Source organism: Mandrillus leucophaeus, unplaced genomic scaffold (genome assembly GCF_000951045.1).
Source record: "Mandrillus leucophaeus isolate KB7577 unplaced genomic scaffold, Mleu.le_1.0 Scaffold18, whole genome shotgun sequence".
Classification (NCBI taxonomy): domain Eukaryota; kingdom Metazoa; phylum Chordata; class Mammalia; order Primates; family Cercopithecidae; genus Mandrillus; species Mandrillus leucophaeus.
Window position 1 is genome coordinate 3,165,469 of NW_012101809.1, and position 19,237 is coordinate 3,184,705.

Here is a 19,237-nt window from a genome sequence, read left to right on the forward strand (position 1 = left end):
CCGGGCGAGGTGGCAGGCACCTGTAGTCCCAGCTACTCGGGAGGCTGAGGCAGGAGAATGGCGTGAACCCGGGAGGCGGAGCTTGCAGTGAGCCAAGATCACGCCACTGCACTCCAGCCTGGGCGGCAGAGCGAGACTCTGTCTCAAAAAATAAAAAATAAAAAAATAAAAAAATAAAATAAAATCTGAGACTTTACACAGGGTGAGGCCCCATATCTACAAGGCTTCAACTGTTACTCTCAGAGAATGTACCCAGAACCACTAAAGAGATCTTTTTCACAGTCCGGTAGCTTCATTCAGGACAGAGGGCTGAGTTCAAATTGACTCCTTTTCTCCCAGGAGCAATATGCTAGAAATAGTTCCTAATTTGAGCCAATAAAAACAGGCCACAATCGGCAGGCCCTACCTTAGTGGGAGAAAATTAGATTCAAAAGACAGGGCACAAGCCAGGCACAGTGGCACATGCTTATAGTCCCAGCTACTTAGAAGGCTAAGGCGGGAGGATCACTTGAGCCCCAGAGTTTGAGGCTGCAAAGAGCTATGATTACGCCACTGCACTCCAGCCCGGGCAACAGAGAGAGGCCTTGTCTCTAAAAGTAAAACAAACAAAAAATACAATACAATAAAATATTTTGTTGTTGTTGTTTTTTATTTTTGTTTTTGTTTGAGACAGAGTTTTTTCGCTCTTGTTGCCCAGGCTGGAATGCAATGGTGCGATCTCGGCTCACTGCAACCTCCATCTCCCAGGTTCAAGCCATTCTCCTGCTTCAGCCTCCCAAGTAGCTGGGATTACAGGCACTCACCACCATGCCTGGCTAATTTTTGTATTTTTAGTAGAGACGGAGTTTCATCATGTTGGCCAGGCTGGTCTTGAACTCCTGACCTCAGGTGATTCACCAGCCTCAGCCTCCCAAAGTGCTGGGATTACAGGCATGAGCCACCACACCTGGCCAATAAAATAAATTTTTAAAAAGACAGAGCACGGTATAAGAATGTCTTCTACAAACCATAAAGGAACTCGACTCTAGTCCTAAAGACTCTAGACACAAAGGAACACACCTAACAACTCCTTTGTTTTTGACACATATCAAAGTACTGTGTCCTTTCAAAATTGTATACCCCCAAAACAATTCTTCCCCTATTATTCCTGTTACTTTTGTACCTGTACTTTGCCATAAAGCTCAATATGCAGACCTTAAGAGCCAATGAGCACTGACTGCTCACATTTTGAGTACAGGAAAAGAAATAGTTGTGGGCTATTAGCTCACCAAGGAATAGAGCAGGATCTAAAATGCTGTGTTTAACACCTACATGTGAGAAAATCTCCCACAAAGGAAATGTATGTATCTAAAATCTAAATACAGACTTTTTCCCCACTATCATCTAGTCCTTGCTCCAGAAATGATAAAGTGGACAAAATTAGAGTCCTGTTTCTAGTGGGTCCTCACTTTCTCAGGAAAGAGTGTCCTCTACAAATAAAGTTTATTGAAGTGGGTGTTGTGTGTGTATGTTATTTAGAGTTGCATAAGAGTAACATTTCTATATTTCACTGGAATTAATTTAGTATAAATCTGAAGCTAATTCTGATAAATTAAGATATGCATACTAAGCCCTAGAGCAAGCACTAAGGAAATAACTCAAAAAACAGTGAGAAAAATCATTAAAGCAATAAAAATGCTTTTTAGAAAATATTCACTTAATGCAAAGAAAGCAATAAAGAAGGATCAGAGGAACAAAAAATGAAATAGCAATACTTCTTTGGTCTGCAGATATTGCATATGGACATAAAACAAAGGCTGAATATCCTTATCCAAAATGCTTGGGACCAGAAGAGTTTTAGGTTTCAGATTTTTTTTTTTTAATTTTGGATATTTGCATTATACTTACCAGCTGAGCATCCCTAATCCAGAAATCTGAAACACAAATTGTTCCAATGAGCATTTCCCTTAAGCATCATGCTGGTGCTCAAAAAGTTTCAGATTTTAGAGCATTTCAGATTTCAGATTTTCAGATTTGAGATGCTCATCCTGTACTAGCAAACTGAATCCTGCAAAATATAAAAATTATACACCATGACCAAGTAGGATTTATCCCAGGAATGCAAGGTTTAACATCTGAAAATCAATTAATGTAGTATTTATTTATTATTACGTATTTTTTTGAGACGGAGTCTTGCTCTGTCACCCAGGCTGGAGCACATTGGCGCGATCTCAGCTCACCACAAGCTCTGCCTCCTGGGTTTACACCATTCTCCTGCCTCAGCCTCCCGAGTAGCTGGGACTACGGGTGCCCGCCACCACGCCCAACTAATTTTTTGGTTTTTAGTAGAGACGGGGTTTCACCATGTTAGCCAGGATGGTCTCAATCTCCTGACCTTGTGATCCACCCACCTCGGCCGTAGTATGTTTTATCAATAGAATAAGAAATAGAAACCACACAATGGTCTCAATAGAAGCAGAAAAAGCATTTGACAAAATCCAACACCCTTTGATGATAAAAACACCCAACAAACTAAGAACAGAAAGGACTTTCTTCAATCTGTTAAAGAGTATCTACAAAAAAAGTTCACAGCTAAATGTTTTAATAAATTAAAATACAAGAACAAAAACTTATTAGGTTGGTGCAAAAGTAATTGCGGTTTTGCCATTACTTTTGTACCAACCTATAAAACCACCTATAATCCTGCCAACCAAAGATAAGAACATGTTGGTTAATAGCCTCTCAGGTATATGTGTATTCGTTTTGGGGGCATTCTTTTACCACAATGATATAGCCAAGGTTGCATGGTCAAACATCTCCTCAAAGGACTGAAAGTGATAGAAAACACAAACTCTCCCCACCCAAACTATTTTCCCATCAATGATGCAAAGGCACAGGTTGACAGCTGAAGTTCCAGTATTGCCCCTGATGTCAGCTTGTAAATAAATATTATTTTGTATCTCTGGTCCCTACTAAGTCCACATGACTACGGAAAAAGGACTGAACAAAGTTGGGTATGGAAGGGGCTGATAAGGTTCCCAGACTTGCACGATCAGGACAACAATTTTTTAAAGACAATAATAATAAACATGTATATAGCACTGAATATGTGCCAGGCAGTATTCTACATGCTTTATATATACTGTCATTTAATAATCTCAATGATGATATAGGTTCATTGTTATCCTCACTTTATAGCTGAGAAAAGGAAAGAATGGTTAAATAACTTGTCCAAAGTAATGGTACAGCAGGGACTCAAACTCAGACAACCTGACTCTAGAGTTCCTACTCTTAACCACTACATTATGCTATCCCTTAAACAGAAGAGGGATGAGCAAACCTAAAAAACAAAAAGGAATGGAAATATATAGGAAAAAACAGGAGAGGCTCCATTTCTATCCCTTATCAGTTAAGTTCCAAATTCAGCCTGATTACAAGTTAAGAAATTTGAGCTGTGGTTATCTCAGAAAAGCAGTGGGGGTCAGGTGCGATGGTTCATGCCTGTAATCCCAACACTTTGGGAGGCCGAGGCTTATACCTGAGGGTCAGTAGTTCAAGACCAGACTGGCCAACATGGTGAAACCCTGTCTCTACTAAAAATACAAAAGAATTAGGCGGGTGTGGTGGCGGGCACCGATAATCCCGGCTACTCGGGAGACTGAGGCAGAAGAATCGCTTGAACCCAAGAGGTGGAGGTTGCAGTGAGCCAAGACTGCACCATTGCACTCCAGCCTGGGCAACAAGAACAAAAGTCTGTCAAAAAAAAAAAAAAAAAAAAAAGCAGTGGGCATTAGGGAAACTGGATATCCATGTGCCCAAAAATGAAGTTGGATGCTTACTTTATATCATATATAAAAAGTCACTCAAAATGGATCAAAGGAAGCTGCATGTAGTGGTGTATACCTGTAGTCCTTGCTACTAGGGAGGCTCAGGCAGGAGGATCAATTGAGCCCAGGAGTTCAAGATGAGCCTGGGCAATGTGGCAAGACCCTACCTCAAAAAACAAAAAAGGATCAAGGACCTAAATGTAAGGGCTGAAAGAACATAAAACTCTTAGAAGAAAACATGGGAGAAAACCTGATGACACTGGATTTGGCAATGACTTCTTGGATGTGATAACAAAAACATAAGCAACAAGCAAAACAATAGCTAAGTTAAATTTCATCAAAATTAAAAACTTGTGCATCGAAGGACACCATCAATGAAATGAAAAGCAACCCATGGAATGGGAGAAAATGTCTGCACATTATATATCTGATAATGAATTAATATCTAGAATATATAAAGAACTCCTAAAACTCAACAACAAAAAATCAAAAATTCCATTAAAAAATGAGCAGAAGACTTCAATAGACATTTCTCCAAAGAAGATACACAAATGGCCAATAAGTATATAAAAAGATGCTCAACATCACCAGTCATTAAAAAAAATGAAATTAAAATCACTATGAGGACACCACTTCACACCCACTGGGATGGCTAGTAACCAAAAAACGGAAAACAGGAGAGAGGCAGAACAAAAAACAAAAACAGAAACAGAAAACAAATGTTGGGAAGAAAGTGAAGAAATTGGAAAGTAACATGGTGCAGCCACTTTGAGTGGCAGTTACTCAAAAGGTTATACAGAGAATTACCATATGATTCAGCAATAACACTTCTGGGTACATACCCAAAAGAAATGAAAGCAGAGTCTCAAAGAGATTTACATACACTCATGTTCACACCAGCATTAGTCACAATAGCTAAAAGGTGGAAGCAACCCAAGTGTCCGTTACCATGAAAATGGAGAAACAAAATGTGGCATATTCATACAATGCAAAATTATTCATCCTTAAAAAGGGAATTCTGCTACATGCTACAACATGGATGAACCTTGAGAATATTATATTAGGCAAAATAATCCAGTCACGAAGGACAAACATTTTGTAATTCCTCTTATATAAAGTTCCTAAAATAGTCAAATTCATAGAAACAGAAAACAGAATGATAATAGCCAGAGGCTGGGAGGAGGGAACAGGGAGTTTATATTTAATGAGCACAAAGTTTCAGTTGAAGAAAAAGAAGTAGCCCTGGAGATGGATGTTGGTGATGGTTGTGCAACAATGTTAATGTACTTACCACTAAACTGTACACTTCAAAATCGTTAAAATGGGCCCGGCGCGGTGGCTCACGCCTGTAATCCCAGCACTTTGGGAGGCTGAGGCGGGGGCATTACGAAGTCAGGAGACCGAGACCATCCTGGCTAACATGGTGAAACCCCGTCTCTACTAAAAATACAAAAAATTAGCCGGGCGTGGTGGCGGGCGCCTGTAGAGTCCCAGCTACACGGGAGGCTGAGGCAGGAGAATGGTGTGAACCCGGGTGGCGGAGCTTGCAGTGAGCTGAGACTGCACCACTGCACTCCAGCCTGGGCAACAGAGCAAGACTCCATCTCAATTTTTAAAAAATCGTTAAAATGGTAAATTTTATGTTATGTGTATTTTTATCACAAGTAAAAAAAAAAAAATAGGGCAAATGTAGAAAAAGACTCTAAGAAAATTCCAGGATAAGTTTAGGAGGGGGTTTAGACGCTAAAGTCACACTCATCTAAAACACAGCAGCCCCCAGCTAAAAATCTTAATATTTAATTACGAATGTCTGAATCTCCTAAACTAAGACTTTTTTTTCTTTCTTTCTCCTTCGCCCAGGCTAGAGTACAGTGGCTCGATCTCGGCTCACGGCAAGCTCCACCTCCCGGGTTCATGACATTCTCTGCCTTAGCCTCCCGAGTAGCTGGGACTACAGGCATCCATCACCACGCCCGGCTAATTTTTTGTATTTTTAGTAGAGATAGGGTTTCACCGTGTTAGCCAGGATGGTCTCGATCTCCTGACCTTAGGATCCGCTCCCCTCGGCCTCCCAAAGTGCTGGGATTACAGGCGTGAGCCACTGCGCCTTGCCACGACTTCTTTACTGCACTGCAGTTCCTCAAGTCCACCTATGACCTATTGTAAAACTTCATTTTGCAGCATAAACCAAACTAGGGTAAAACAGATGATTAACCACATGGGATTCAGTGTTTGGTTTTTCAATTCTAGCTGTAGTCTTAAAAGATTAGGGAACAGTGACCATTAGAATGATACATAATGCTCCCAGTCATTGGGTAAACAATATTATACCAGCTTCATTTTGGTGCTTTGTTTTAATCTGTATAATGCTTTTCATTTTCTCTAATGGGAGATCAGCAGGGTCTGATTAACAGAAAAAAAAAAAGGTCATTATTGATAAATTCTAACTCAGTGGAGATCATCTGAGCTTACTTGCCACCTCAGAGCAGACAACTGCAGAATAGAAGATTATGTTCATGTATTCCCTGCTATTCAAGAGTCAACAGCCCAATGGCTCTGCTTCTATCATTAATCATTTTAGTCCACATTTACTTTTCACTAGACTAAGTTGCATCCTTCAGCTGAAGTGCCTGGGCATGAAACTCCTTCTCTCTCATTGGTATCCACTTTGTTAAGTGAACTATAGCAATTTGGCAAAGATTTTGGCCCAAACAGGTGAGTGGGCAAAGGAAGTTGGGGAGATTTTGGCTGGATGAGACTTCACATTCCTTCCTAACCCTAACTTTGCTATAGACAGTGATTACTGCTTGAAGTCTTATTTCCTGTGACATTCAGAATTCTGCACACAGCCTATTTCAAAGGATATTATACTCAATAACCCCATTATCTCAGAGACTGCTGAAAGCTATTCTTGTTCCTTAGCCTTCCCAGCAGTGTACACTTAACCATGTGTGTGTGTCTGTGCACGCACACATGTGTGCACCCATGTATGAGGGTAAGAGTGTTTTTTAGGGTGAAAGAAAACAGCTACATAAGCAAGAAAGAAGGGTGGGTGAGGGGACCATTTTGGCACTGGAACAAAAAGACCATGAATTGAACAGGAAGACAGGAAGCAAACTCGCTAGGTGAACAATTAAGAGATTTAAAAGAAATACACTAAATTCTCATTCCAAACCCCAGGCTTGTCACTAATTCTAACAGTCTGAAAAGTCATTCTTGAAGAAATACTGAACTTCAGCTTAAGGCATTCCAAATTAAGAAAAAAGTTAATACATTAACCATAGTTAAAACCTATCCACCTTAAGAAAATTACAGATCAGGAGAATCACCTACTTGCAGTGTGATTCAGTCACTATTTCTTTCTGTGAGCAATCAGAGAATAGGATTTTGAACTTGGTCCTAACAAAATGCTCATTAAGTGTAAAGCATTAAAATTTTTATTTGAAGAGATTCATTAAGGGCCTCAAATTACTTACCCTGAAAGTTGTTTGGTTAGATGAAGGTCAGACTTTAGTCTCTTTTGACTAATAAGGTTAATAGCAGACATCTTCCTAAAGTACAAGACTTCACTGGGATTGCCTGCCAAGTGTTGGCAGGAAATATTTAGCATGTAAGTCTTCAGGCAAAAAGTTCCCAAATTTTGGGATAAGTTTAGGAGGGGTTTTAGATACTAAAGTCACACTCATCTAAAACACAGCAGCCCCCAACTAAAAATCTTACAATTTAATTACAATGTCTGAATCTCCTAAACCAAGACTCCATTACTGTGCTGCAGTTCACCAAGCAGCCCTGCACTGGCCCCTCAAAGTACTCCTTTGTGAACCATTAGATCTGTGGAAGCAGCTGAAGCAACAATTACACCAACAAGTGGAATCTCAAAGGTGGAGCTATATATATATATATATGTATTTTTTTTTTTTTGGTATAGCAAAGCAATGACACAACTCTCCTATAGAGAGGAAAACATACAGGGTCCTGTTTGTGTTCCAATAAAAACAGCAGTTTCTAAGCAGCTGCATTTTAAGAATCTCACTGAAGGATCAAACGGGGAGAGGCAAATTGTTTAAACATAAATAACTTTGACAGTTAAAGAACTAGCATGACTAGGCCATGAAAGACAAGTGAAAAGCAAAAGACTGACACTTGAGCAAATTTAGGCTTCGAGTGTGTCGAAGTACTTTTAACTTTCACTGTCACAATCTAAACTAAGTATTCTTAGAACAGAAAGGTCTACAGCCTTCCTGCTGCCTTTCACCTGCTGGGGAGACACAACATTATGGTAGTCATTAGATGCACTGCATTCCAGATCTCAAAGACATAATTTGGAGATATCGTCAACTGGCAAACTAGTCTGGAAGGCCTCACAGCTGTTAGGTGTCTGAAGACTTCACATGCAACCCAAGCCCTTCTTATGGTTATTAAAGAACATACTACAGAAGAGGTGGCTAAGAGTTTGTTCACTCTGCCTTAAAAATCCTTTTGAGATGTGGGATCAGCACAAATACCTTTTATAAACAGCAGAAGCAAATGCTGCACAACATCAGAATTTTACTGCTAAGCATTTATATCTCTATCCTTGATCATCAACTTGGTGTTAAATACCCCACAGTATTCCTGGATAACCACAGGTCAGATTTTCTGACACAGGTTCTTGTTTTCTAAACCACAGAAAGTAGTGTCATGGGTATCTAACACAAGCTATTAGCGAAAAGGCAAAGGAGCCTAAGGCAGCACTCATTACCATTGGTTCACTGGAGTACACACTTACAAGTCATACTATTTTTTGCTCTCTGCTAAGAGAATACTGACTGAAAAAAGAAAACTCCCTGGACTACCCTCATTCAAACATCAAGTTCTCCCTACCAAGGAAAGCAAAACATCTCTCAAGGTTAAGGTAATATCTTAACTTTTATAGAAAAGAAAAATGGGCCAGGTGCGGTGGCTCATGCCTGTAATCCTAGCACTTTGGGAGGCCGACGTGGGTGGATCACAAGGTCAGGAGTTTGAGACCAGCCTGGCCAACAAGGTAAAAACCCCATCTCTACTAAAAATACAAAAATTAGCCGGGCATAGTGGTGCGTGCCTGTAATCCCAGCTACTCAGGAGGCTAAGGCAGGAGAATCACTTGAATCTAAGAGGCAGAGATTGTAGTGAGCAGAGATCATGCCACTGCACTCTAGCCTGGGCAACAGAGTGAGACTCCATCTCAAAAAAAAAAAAAAAAAAGAGGAAAACTGAAGATGTACTTAGGAACTACTCTAAGGAAGGGTCAAAATGCTAAACCAAAAAAAAAAAAAAAAACACACTATGACAATTTCTCAAAAAATTAAATATAGAATTATCATATGACACAGCAATTCCTCTTCTGAGGATATGTCCCCAAAAAGTGAAAATGGGGTCTCAAACAGATACTTGTATACCCATGTTCATAGCAGCATTATTTATAATAACCAAAAAGTAGAAGCAACTCAAGTGTCCATCAACAGATGAATGGATAAGCAAAATGTGGTATATACAGACAGAGGAATATTATTCACCCTAAAAAGGAAGGGAATTCTGACACATGCTACAACAGGAATGAACCTTGAAGACACAAGTGAAATAACCAGTATTTTATAGTTCACCAGGAGCTTTCATATGCATTACGTCATATAATTCTCACAACCGCTACCTGGTGAAATAGTTGCTATCACCATCAGCTCCACTTTACAGATGGTGGATAGAGGTTCACAGAAGCTAAGTAACTCACAGTAAGTGGTAGAGACAAAAGAAAAAAATACAGTTTTTCCAACTCAAATTTCCATATTCCTTTCAATACATCATGGTGAGTTTTCTGTTTACCCCTCCATGTTAGTCTTCAATGCAGCTTTACAGAAGGAGGTATTATGGTTTGCAAGAAAGAGCAGCCCTGAACTTGGACTTAGAAGACCTAGGATTAGGCTGGGCATGGTGGCTCAGCCTAATTACGCCTGTAATCCCAGCACTTTGGGAGGCCAAGGCAGGTGGATCATTTGAGCTCAGGAGTTTTGAGATCGGCCTGGGCAACATGGTGAAACCCCATCTCTACAAAAAAATACAAAAATTAGCTAGGTGTGGTGGCACGTGCCTATAGTCCCAGCTACTTGGGAGGCTGAGGTGGGAAGATTGCTTGAGTCTGGGAAGCGGAGGCTGCAGTGAGCAGAAATCGCACCATTGCACTCCAGCCTGAGTGACACAGTCAGACCCTGTCTCAAAAAAAAGGAAGAAAGATGGGGAAGGGGAAGGGGAAGAATAGGAAGGGGAGGAAGAGGAAGGGGGAGAAGAGGAGGAAGGGAAAGAAGAGGAGGAAGGGAAAGAAGAGGAGGAAGGGGAAGAAGAGGAGGAAGAGGAAGAGGAAGAAGAAGGAAGAAGAAGGAGGAGGAGGAGGAGGACCTATTATTAATTCTCAGCTTTGCCAAGGAACAAATATGGGGACTTCCACAATATACAACATCTTTAAGACTCAGTTTCTTCACTGGGAAAAAGTATATTTTTAAAAGTATATAATATACCCTATAAAGTTTGAAGATTAAAGAAGGTAATGTAAGAAAGAGCAGCACAAAGTCTGGCATTTAATAAGTAAGAATAGATGTCAGAAAAAAAAACGGTAGACTTTTGCAGGCTTAGTACCACCTGTATTTTTCCCTGATCTGGCCTTACTGTGGTGACATTCAATCACTCCTTTCCAATAATCTCTTCAAAAAAATGATTTGTTTGTTTTGAGACAGGGCCTCACTCTGTTACCCAGGCTGCAGAGCAGTGGCATGATCTGGGGCTCACTGCAGCCTCAACCTGACCTCCTGGGCTCAAATGATCCTCCCACCTCAGGCTCCTCAGCAGCTGGGACCACAGGCATGTGCCACTATGCCCAGCTAATCTCTGTTTATTTTGTTTTTTAGAGACAGGGTCTCACTATGTTGGCCAGGCTGGTCTTGAACTCCTGGAATAAAGTGATCCTCCCACCTCTGCCTCCCAAAGGTCTAGGATTACAGGCATGAGCCACTGAGCCTGTCCATGACTGGATCTTTTTGCTACTTTAGATGTATACTGAGTCAGATTATTAGCAATAGTAAAAATGATGTGATTATTGCAGCAAGTTAATCAGAGAAATTTAAGGAATGAAAATGAAGGTATAGGCCTGATAGTCATACAAAGAGAAGAAAGAGGTTACATGGTAACAAGGCTCAGCCCAGTCCTTTCTTAGCTGTTGGAAAAAGGATAGGTCAAAAACTTAAATTAGCTGCTTGATGGCCCTTGGGAAGAACAGGGACAGCAGCCAAGCCAGAAACCACCAAAAGGAAAAGCAACAAAGTAGAAGATAAGGCAAGTATAAAGGACTATGATCAAGGAAACAGGCCCCACAGGAAAAGGAGCTGCCTGGAAGGCCTACATAAATACATGAATAAGTCAACACAACATAAATTATACCCATATGCACTTCATACCCTAGCCCAGAACCTGGTGCTTCATTCAAACACCCACATTTGTCATGCTGCCCTTGGGTCATAAAGGGATATTTGGGAGAAGGCAGTTTGTAATTTCTGATTCTTACAGAAAATTGCATTTATCATAAGGCCTCATCACAGTATCTGGATTATTTGCTAGGTGCGGATATGCATTTATTTGTGAGATTTATAAAATTGTGTTTGACGCAAAATGACTCTGGGGACAGGTAAGGCAGATCAACCTTCACTGCAATCTTGTTAGCACATCTCACCCCATGCTCCCTCATCCCAGTCCTCCTAACACACACATTTCACACTTCTCCTTTTATGCCCAGATGTGCCAAACATGGTAGTAAATCACTGCAGGGACAGGACATTTTACATTTAAATAAAAAGAAAGAAAAGATATAGGAAAAAAAAATCAGAGACCAGCTATGTCACACATTAGAATCTATACCAAGTTGTAAATGTGCATTACTATTACTAGGAATGTCTGGCAAGTCTTACATCTGGAGCTAAATCAAGTTCCCCATCTGTTGGATTTGCCTTTTACTCAATGTTAATTTTTCAATTGTTTATAAGAACAATGTAATAACTGTTGAGAAAACAAAAAATCATAGGCACAAAGGGAGCAAGGAACAGAAAAAAAGTCGAATTTAGGTTTCCCAATGGTGAAAGCACTTTCTCCTCTCCATTTACCAACAGCTCACACCAGCGCATGGGTGGTGCCTCCTCAAGACCCTGACCAACTCCATGCCTAACACAACTTTATCCAATACATATGGCACTCTGTAATTGCCTTGCTGTTTCATAAGCAACCTAAAATGACTCAACCCCATGGACTCCATTTGCCTCTGTTTACCATAAATAGAAACAGTCACGTAAAGTAAAAGGTCAACATTCTAGATCTCCATGAATTATTCACTGAAGGCATGGAGAAAAGCGGAAAATCTTTGGAGAAAAGCTTTCAGATGACCTATACACAGAACACTCTGGCAACTAGCATGCCTGAAAAGGGCTTGTAACCATCTCTCAGTAAAAAAATTCACAGAACAGCCAGCACTCTGAGCTGTTTCAATATGATAAAATAAAATCCTCGTGTACTCCTGCTTTTCCTGATCAAGTACGACAATTTTTCTTCCACTCCTACAGACATCAAGCCTTAAAATAGTAGTAGTGTTTAACACACTCTACTTAGAAAGGTACAATAAACTTAAGGAAGAGCCAAGGAACTCTGCAAGAGATATTTCTCATTCCTTACCTGATATTAACCAATGCATGGGTCACCTTGCTAGCTGCTTCCTTCCACTGGCCTGCATTGGTAGAAAGCCTCAGGACTGCAAAGAAGGAAAGAACACAGATCTGTCAAATCCCCGGCATAAAACACAAACATGAGGAATGAAGACACATCTCAGAATAGCACTCTCAGAATAACCAAACAAAGCCTATGCCAATCTTCTGTTAAAAACATCCTCAGCTTAGATAAAAATACAAGGGCTTATAGAATTCTCTCAACTATTTTCACTCGAGTTTTTTCTCTAACTTCTTTTCACTTTCTATCAAAATACTCTACTCCTTCTCTGCCTTAGGTTTTCCCTCCCCTCTGCTAACAGGGTTCCATAACTTAATTTTTGCATGCATTTACAATCTACACTGGGGTGGTGATGTGAGGGTAACCTGGTTGCCATATTTATCATTTCCCTAATGGTGGGGGTGCTGATTTAGTATAACTGGCTGGTTTAGTTGATGTCCCTTCCTGCTCTATGTATATGTATAAACTCCTTAACATATAAACTCAGTCAAACAGGACACATCCACATATAGGATGGTCATGTGTCAATCAAGGATTAACCTTTTTTTTCTTTTTAAATTATACTTTAAGTTCTAGGGTACATGTGCACAACGTGCAGGTTTGTTACATACGTATATATGTGCCATGTTGGTGTGCTGCACCAATTAACTTGCCGTTTATGTTAGGTATATCTCTTAATGTTGTCCTTCCCTACTCCCCCCACCCCACGACAGGCCCTGGTGTGTGATGTTCCCCACCCTGTGTCCAAGCGTTCTTATTTTTCAATTCCCACCTATGAGTGAGAACAGATTAACCTTTTTTTGCTCCTCTGACTTAACTGTGTGACCTACAAAATGAATCTACAAGAATGTTCTTCCCTTGTGTGACCAAATTCTCTCCCTTTTCCAAACTCACACACAGAGGAAAGATAATAGAAATACAGACCTGAATATATCCTCTATCAGCTATGATCTTCAGAGTCACACATTAAAGTACTTATGCCATTTTAGAAAAGAGACAAAACAGCACAAGTGCTCCTTGAAAGAGCAAGCACATGGTAGGCACTCTAAGTGTATGTTTTAATGAATGCTAATTAATAAGAGCTAAATATATGGAGACTTTACTATGCGCCAGGCACTGGACCAAGTTAAGGTATATGTAATGTAGCATACAGATGAGGAAAACCAAGACTGAGAGGAGACAAGTACAGTAACTGATTGCAGTCATTCATACAAGTTGTAAGTAGTGGAGGTGGAATTTAAACCTGGAGGGAAACAACTCAAGAGCCTACGTTTATGTAGAGAAGAACAAGATCTCTGAAGCCAATGGTCAGGGTCCAAGTCCAGCCCCTGCCACCTACTAGAGAATAACAGCAATACCTATATGAAAGAATTGTTGTATATAAAGTTCTTAGATTAGTGCCTGCCACATAGTAAATAAATTTTAGCTATTATTAATTTCAATAGACTACCTCCCAAATGAATGAATGAATGTACTGTATCTGAGACTTTCCCAAAAGAAAAAAAGTACGGCCTCACTAACATTAAGAAATGTGTGACCAATCTGTATATGACCTTCATAGCTGAGTACCATCACTATGTACGCCTGACCCAAGATTCTCAAGAGCTATAGCAGCAGCTCAATCAGAGGGGAGCGCCTGTGGCTGTAATAGGGGAAAGAAAGCTCATCTGGCTGCTCTACATCTGTTTCAGCAATGTCTCATGTTTATAAATTCATGCAATTTTATGAAAAAGAAGATAAGACAGAAGGCTTAATAAAACACATCAACAGTGCTGCTTTTTTAATTTATAAGATTTAGTGCAAGGGAATTTGGTATAGTTCCAAGTTAGAGCTCTACAGTCTGAACTCAGGTTTCACTGAGTGCATGTGTGAATTTATTCATGTCATGAACAAAATTGTTTCAGGAAGCCATACATGTATTGTTCAACTCAATTGTGAAATTTATTTAGATGAATTGGTTTTTCACCAGATCCCCCACAAAATCACAAGTTCTCTGATGGTAGAACCTAGACGTTTATGAAATGGAGCTGAATTTTACCTCCTCACATTTTCACAGAGGTATTAAACTCTGTCCACAGATTACTTCTCTGTAATACCCTGTCAGCTCTGTTCCTTACTGAACAGGCACTCAGATGACCTCATCACTGCATTTCCTTTGGAAACGCCATTGGTTTTTACATTCTTTTTTGAGCTACCAAATTGAAACACAAAATTATTTCAAAATTCCCTAAAAGTCTCAAACTAAAGCAATCATTTATGTAGTAAATTATGGTACACAAAAATAATATGCAACCATTTAAAAAGAGACATGAAAATTACAAAAAATACAAATTGTACTTTAAAAAACACAAGCTAGAAGGATATCATGATTACAACTCTGTAGAACTATGTATGCATGTGGGTTAATATACAACAATGAAAACAGCAGTAGTACTAGAACCAAGGAATTATAAGATTTTAAATATTTTCTATGCTTTTCTTTAGTATTGGTAATTGTCTTTGATTTTAAAAATAATAAAAGACAGATTAAAACACGTCATTTATGGTTCTGGGTACCTTCTGTGGAGGTCCTTCCCATACAGTGGACTTCACTGCAGCCAAACAGGAAGATTAAGTGTGTGCCTTTACCAAAAAATGTCTTAGTGAGCCGGGCGCAGTGGCTCACGCCTGTAATTCCAGCACTTTGAGAGACTGAAGTGGGTGGATCACTTGAGGTCAGGCATTCAAGACCAGCCTGGCCAACATGGTGAAACCCCATCTCAACTAAAAATACCAAAAAAAAAAAAAATTAGCTGGGTGTCGTGGCATGTGCCTGTAGTCCCAGCTACTCAGGAGGCTGAGGCAGGAGAATTGCTTTAACCCTGGAGGCAGAGGTTGCAGTGAGCCAAGATTGCACCACTGCACTCCAGCCTAGGCAACAGAGCAAGACTCCATCTCAAAAAAAAAAAAAAGTCTTTCCTCTTCTAGCCAAGATGCAGTAATAAGACATAACTTACCCTCCTACTTTAAACAACAGAAACCTGGACAAAACATATGAAACAGTGGTTGTCAGACATTGGAAAACAAGCAATATAGAATTGTGATCCCCCAAAAGGAAGAAAACAAAGAAGGTGAATCCTGCAGGGCTGGGAAGAAGAATCTAAACAGAAGCCAGAAATCTTGCAAAGTTGAAGATACAGAGATCAGCATTTGGAGAGGCCAAGACATCTAGAGGATGTGGGGCAGAAAGCTGGCAAGGAGGGAGTTTGACAGACAGCTCTGGAGATCCCTTGTATTTCTTGCAGACACTGATCTATGCGTACAGAAGAAGAAACTACCCAAGGCTGAGAGCGAAGAATCACTGGAAAGGAGAAGAAACTGAGGAGCTCATGACACGCTCCGCAACGAAAATAACTTGTGTTTCCACCAGCAAGAGTGGAAAGACCTAGTAACACATGGAGTATCAGGCAGGTTCTGTAAATGGGTACTGCATTTGTAATGGGACAAACTAGCCTACATTCAAGGTTGCTCTTGATCTACCCTCAACCCTTAAAAGCAAAACCTGAAAAGATCCAACTGATTCCACATAACATAATCACATTCCAGAAAAAAGTACAATCTTACATAAAAGAAACATAACAAAATCCAGCATCCACATCATAAAAATCACAATTCTAAATTCTAATGACAAAAATAACCAGGCATGCAAAGAAATAAAAACATATGAACCATAAGAAAAAAAAATATGAAGCATAAGCACAGGGAAAATCAGTCAGTAGAAACAGACCTAGACATGAAGAAAGACAATGGAAGGAGAAGACAAGGACATTAAAACAGCTATTAGAAATATGTTTCATATATTCAGGAAGACTGAGGAAAATCTGAAAATGATGAGCAAAGAAATGGAAATATTAAAAAAGAAACCCATGGCTAAGCACAGTGGCTAATGCCTATAATCTCAGCACTTTGGAAGGCTAAGGCAGAAGGATTGCTTGAGCCTATATATATATATAATACATATGTATTATATATTATATAATATATATAATATATGGTGTGTGTGTGTGTGTGTGTGTATATATATATAGACAGAGAGAGTCCAAACTGAGAAGAGCAGGGACAAAACATATTTGAAGAAATCACAGCCAAAACATTTCCACATTTGATGAAAACTAGAAATGTACAGATTCAAGAAGTTCTAAGAAGCCCAAGCAAAATAAACATAAAGAAAACCATGCCAAGGCATGTGATAATCATATTGTTGAAAATCAATGATAAAGAGAAAATATTAAAAGCATTCAGAGGCTAGGCATGGTAGCTCATGCTTGTAATCCCAGTACTTTGGGAGGCCAAGGTGGGTGGATCACCTGAGGTCAGGAGTTCGAGACCAGCCTGGCCAATATGGTGAAACCTTGTCTCTACTAAAAATACAAAAATTAGCCAAGCATGGTGGTGCACACCTGTAATCTCAGCTACTCGGGAGGCTGAGGCACAAGAATCGCTTGAACCCAGGAGGAAGAGATTGCAATGAGCCCAGATGGCACCACTGCACTCCAGTCTGGGGGACAGAGTGAGACTCCATCTCAAAAAGAAAAAACATTCAGAGAAAAACAAAGATATTATGCACAGAGAAACAAAGATGAAAACAACAGACCTCTTACTAGCAACTATGTAAGCCAGAAAACAAAGAAATGAGATTTTTAAAATAATGAAAGAAAAATTTTATATTAAACAAAAATATGGCGGAGTAAGCCCACTAAAGCCTTATCTCCTGCTGATTACAGCTAAAAACTCCAGACAAAACATGAAAAATAATTATCTGAGGGCTCTGAAAATTAAACAAAAGCAGACAGATTATAGAGGGAAGTCAAAACTTGGAGAAGCACTCACAAGAGGCTCAGTTTCCAGGTTTTATTTTTCCTATTTTCTCTTACATCTTTGCCCCAAGAGTCAGCCGGTTCCAGAGCTGCATAGTGGAACTGTGTGGATGGCTAAAACTCCAAAGCAAGCTTCATCTTTCTGGAGAAAGAAATCGAGAGGCCAGGCGCAGTGCCTCATGCCTGCCATCCCAACACTTTGGGAGGCCAAGGAGGGTGGATTACTTGAGTCCATGAGTTCAAGACCAGCCTGGGCAACATGCCGAAACCCTGTCTCTACAAAAAATACAAAAATTAGGCCAGGCGCAGAGGCTCACGCTTGTAATCCCAGCACTTTGGGAGGCTGAGGCAGCTGGATCACCTAAGGTCAGGAGTTCGAGACCAGCCTGACCAACATGGTAAAACCCCATCTCTACTAAAAATACAAAACTTAACCAGGCGTGGTGGTGCATGCCTGTAATCCCAGCTACTCCGGAGGCGAGGCACAAGAATCACTTGAATGTGGGAGGCAGAGGTTGCAGTGAGCTGAGATCGTGCCTGGGTGACACTCCAGCCTGGGTGACAGAACAAGACTCTGTCTCAAAAGAGAAAAAAAAAATCCAGAAGATTATAACTAATCTCTGAGTGTATACAACATAACATTAAAAATGTCCAGGAGGAGGCCAGGCTTGTGGCTCATGCCTGTAATCCCAGCATTTTGAGAGGCCAAGGTAGGCAGATCACCCGAGGTCAGGAATTCAAGACAAGCCTGGCCAACATGGCAAAACCCCATCTCTACTAAAATACAAAAAATTAGCCAGGCATGGTGGCAGGCACTTGTAATCTCAGCTACTGGGGAGGATAAGGCTGGAGAATCTCTTGAACCCAGGAGGCAGAGGTTGCAGTGAGCCACTGCACTCGAGCCTGGGTGACAGAATAAGACTCTGTCTCAAAAAAAAAAAAAAAAAAAACTGTCCAGGAGGTAATCCAAAATTACTCATCTTATAAAGAACCAGAATATATAATAAAACAGAAAAATGTGACCAATTCTCAAAAGAAAAGGCAAAAACCAGATATCTGAGACGGCACAGATGTTAAAATTATCAAGGACTTTAAAGCAGTTATCATAACTATGCTCCATGAGGAAAAGGTAAACATACTTCAAACGAATGGAAAGACAGAAGTTCAGCAAAGAAACTGAAGCCATAACAAAGAACCAATTAAAATATTTAGAAGTAAAGCTGGGCACAGCGGCTAATGCCTTGTAATCCCAGCACTTTGGAAGGCTCAGGTATGAGGATCACTTGAGCCCAGGAGTTTGAGGCTACAGTGAGCCAAGAGTACACCACTGCACTCCAGCCAGGGTGACAAATATTTAGAAGTAAAACATGTACTATGTGAAATAAAGAATTCACTGAATGGGCTTAAAAGCAGAATAGACTGACAAAGGAGTCAGTGAATATAAAGAATAATAGAAATAATTAAATATGAAGAATAGAGACAAATGGGGGAGGGGAGGGACAGGGCCTTAGAAACATATCGGACAATATCGAAAAGTCTAATCTTTCTGATACTATAGTCTCAGAAAAGGAGGAGACAGAAATTGGGACAGAGTTTCTGCCCCCAGTGAAAAAAGAATGGCTAATAACTTTCCCAAATTTGCTGAAAGTCAAGAGGCTCAGCAAACCCCAAATAGGATGAACTCAAAGAAAAATTGTGCATAGACATCTCATAATCACACTGCTGAAAGCCAAAGATAAGGAGAAAAAAAAAAAAAAAAAACCTTTTAAGAAGCTAGAGAAGGCCAGGCGCGGTGGCTCA

The 19,237-nt window shown here is 40.1% G+C and overlaps 1 protein-coding gene across 1 annotated transcript in view; it reads right to left on the minus strand.

Moving 5' to 3' along the window:
• The window catches only part of LOC105537776 (chromosome unknown open reading frame, human C10orf76), a 234,786-nt gene that overhangs the window by 93,751 nt on the left and 121,798 nt on the right, over positions 1-19,237 (minus strand). Inside the window, exon 23 of the mRNA XM_011977448.1 lies at positions 12,531-12,606. Coding sequence (XP_011832838.1) covers positions 12,531-12,606 — 76 coding nt within the window. The remainder of the gene's footprint in view (positions 1-12,530; positions 12,607-19,237) is intronic.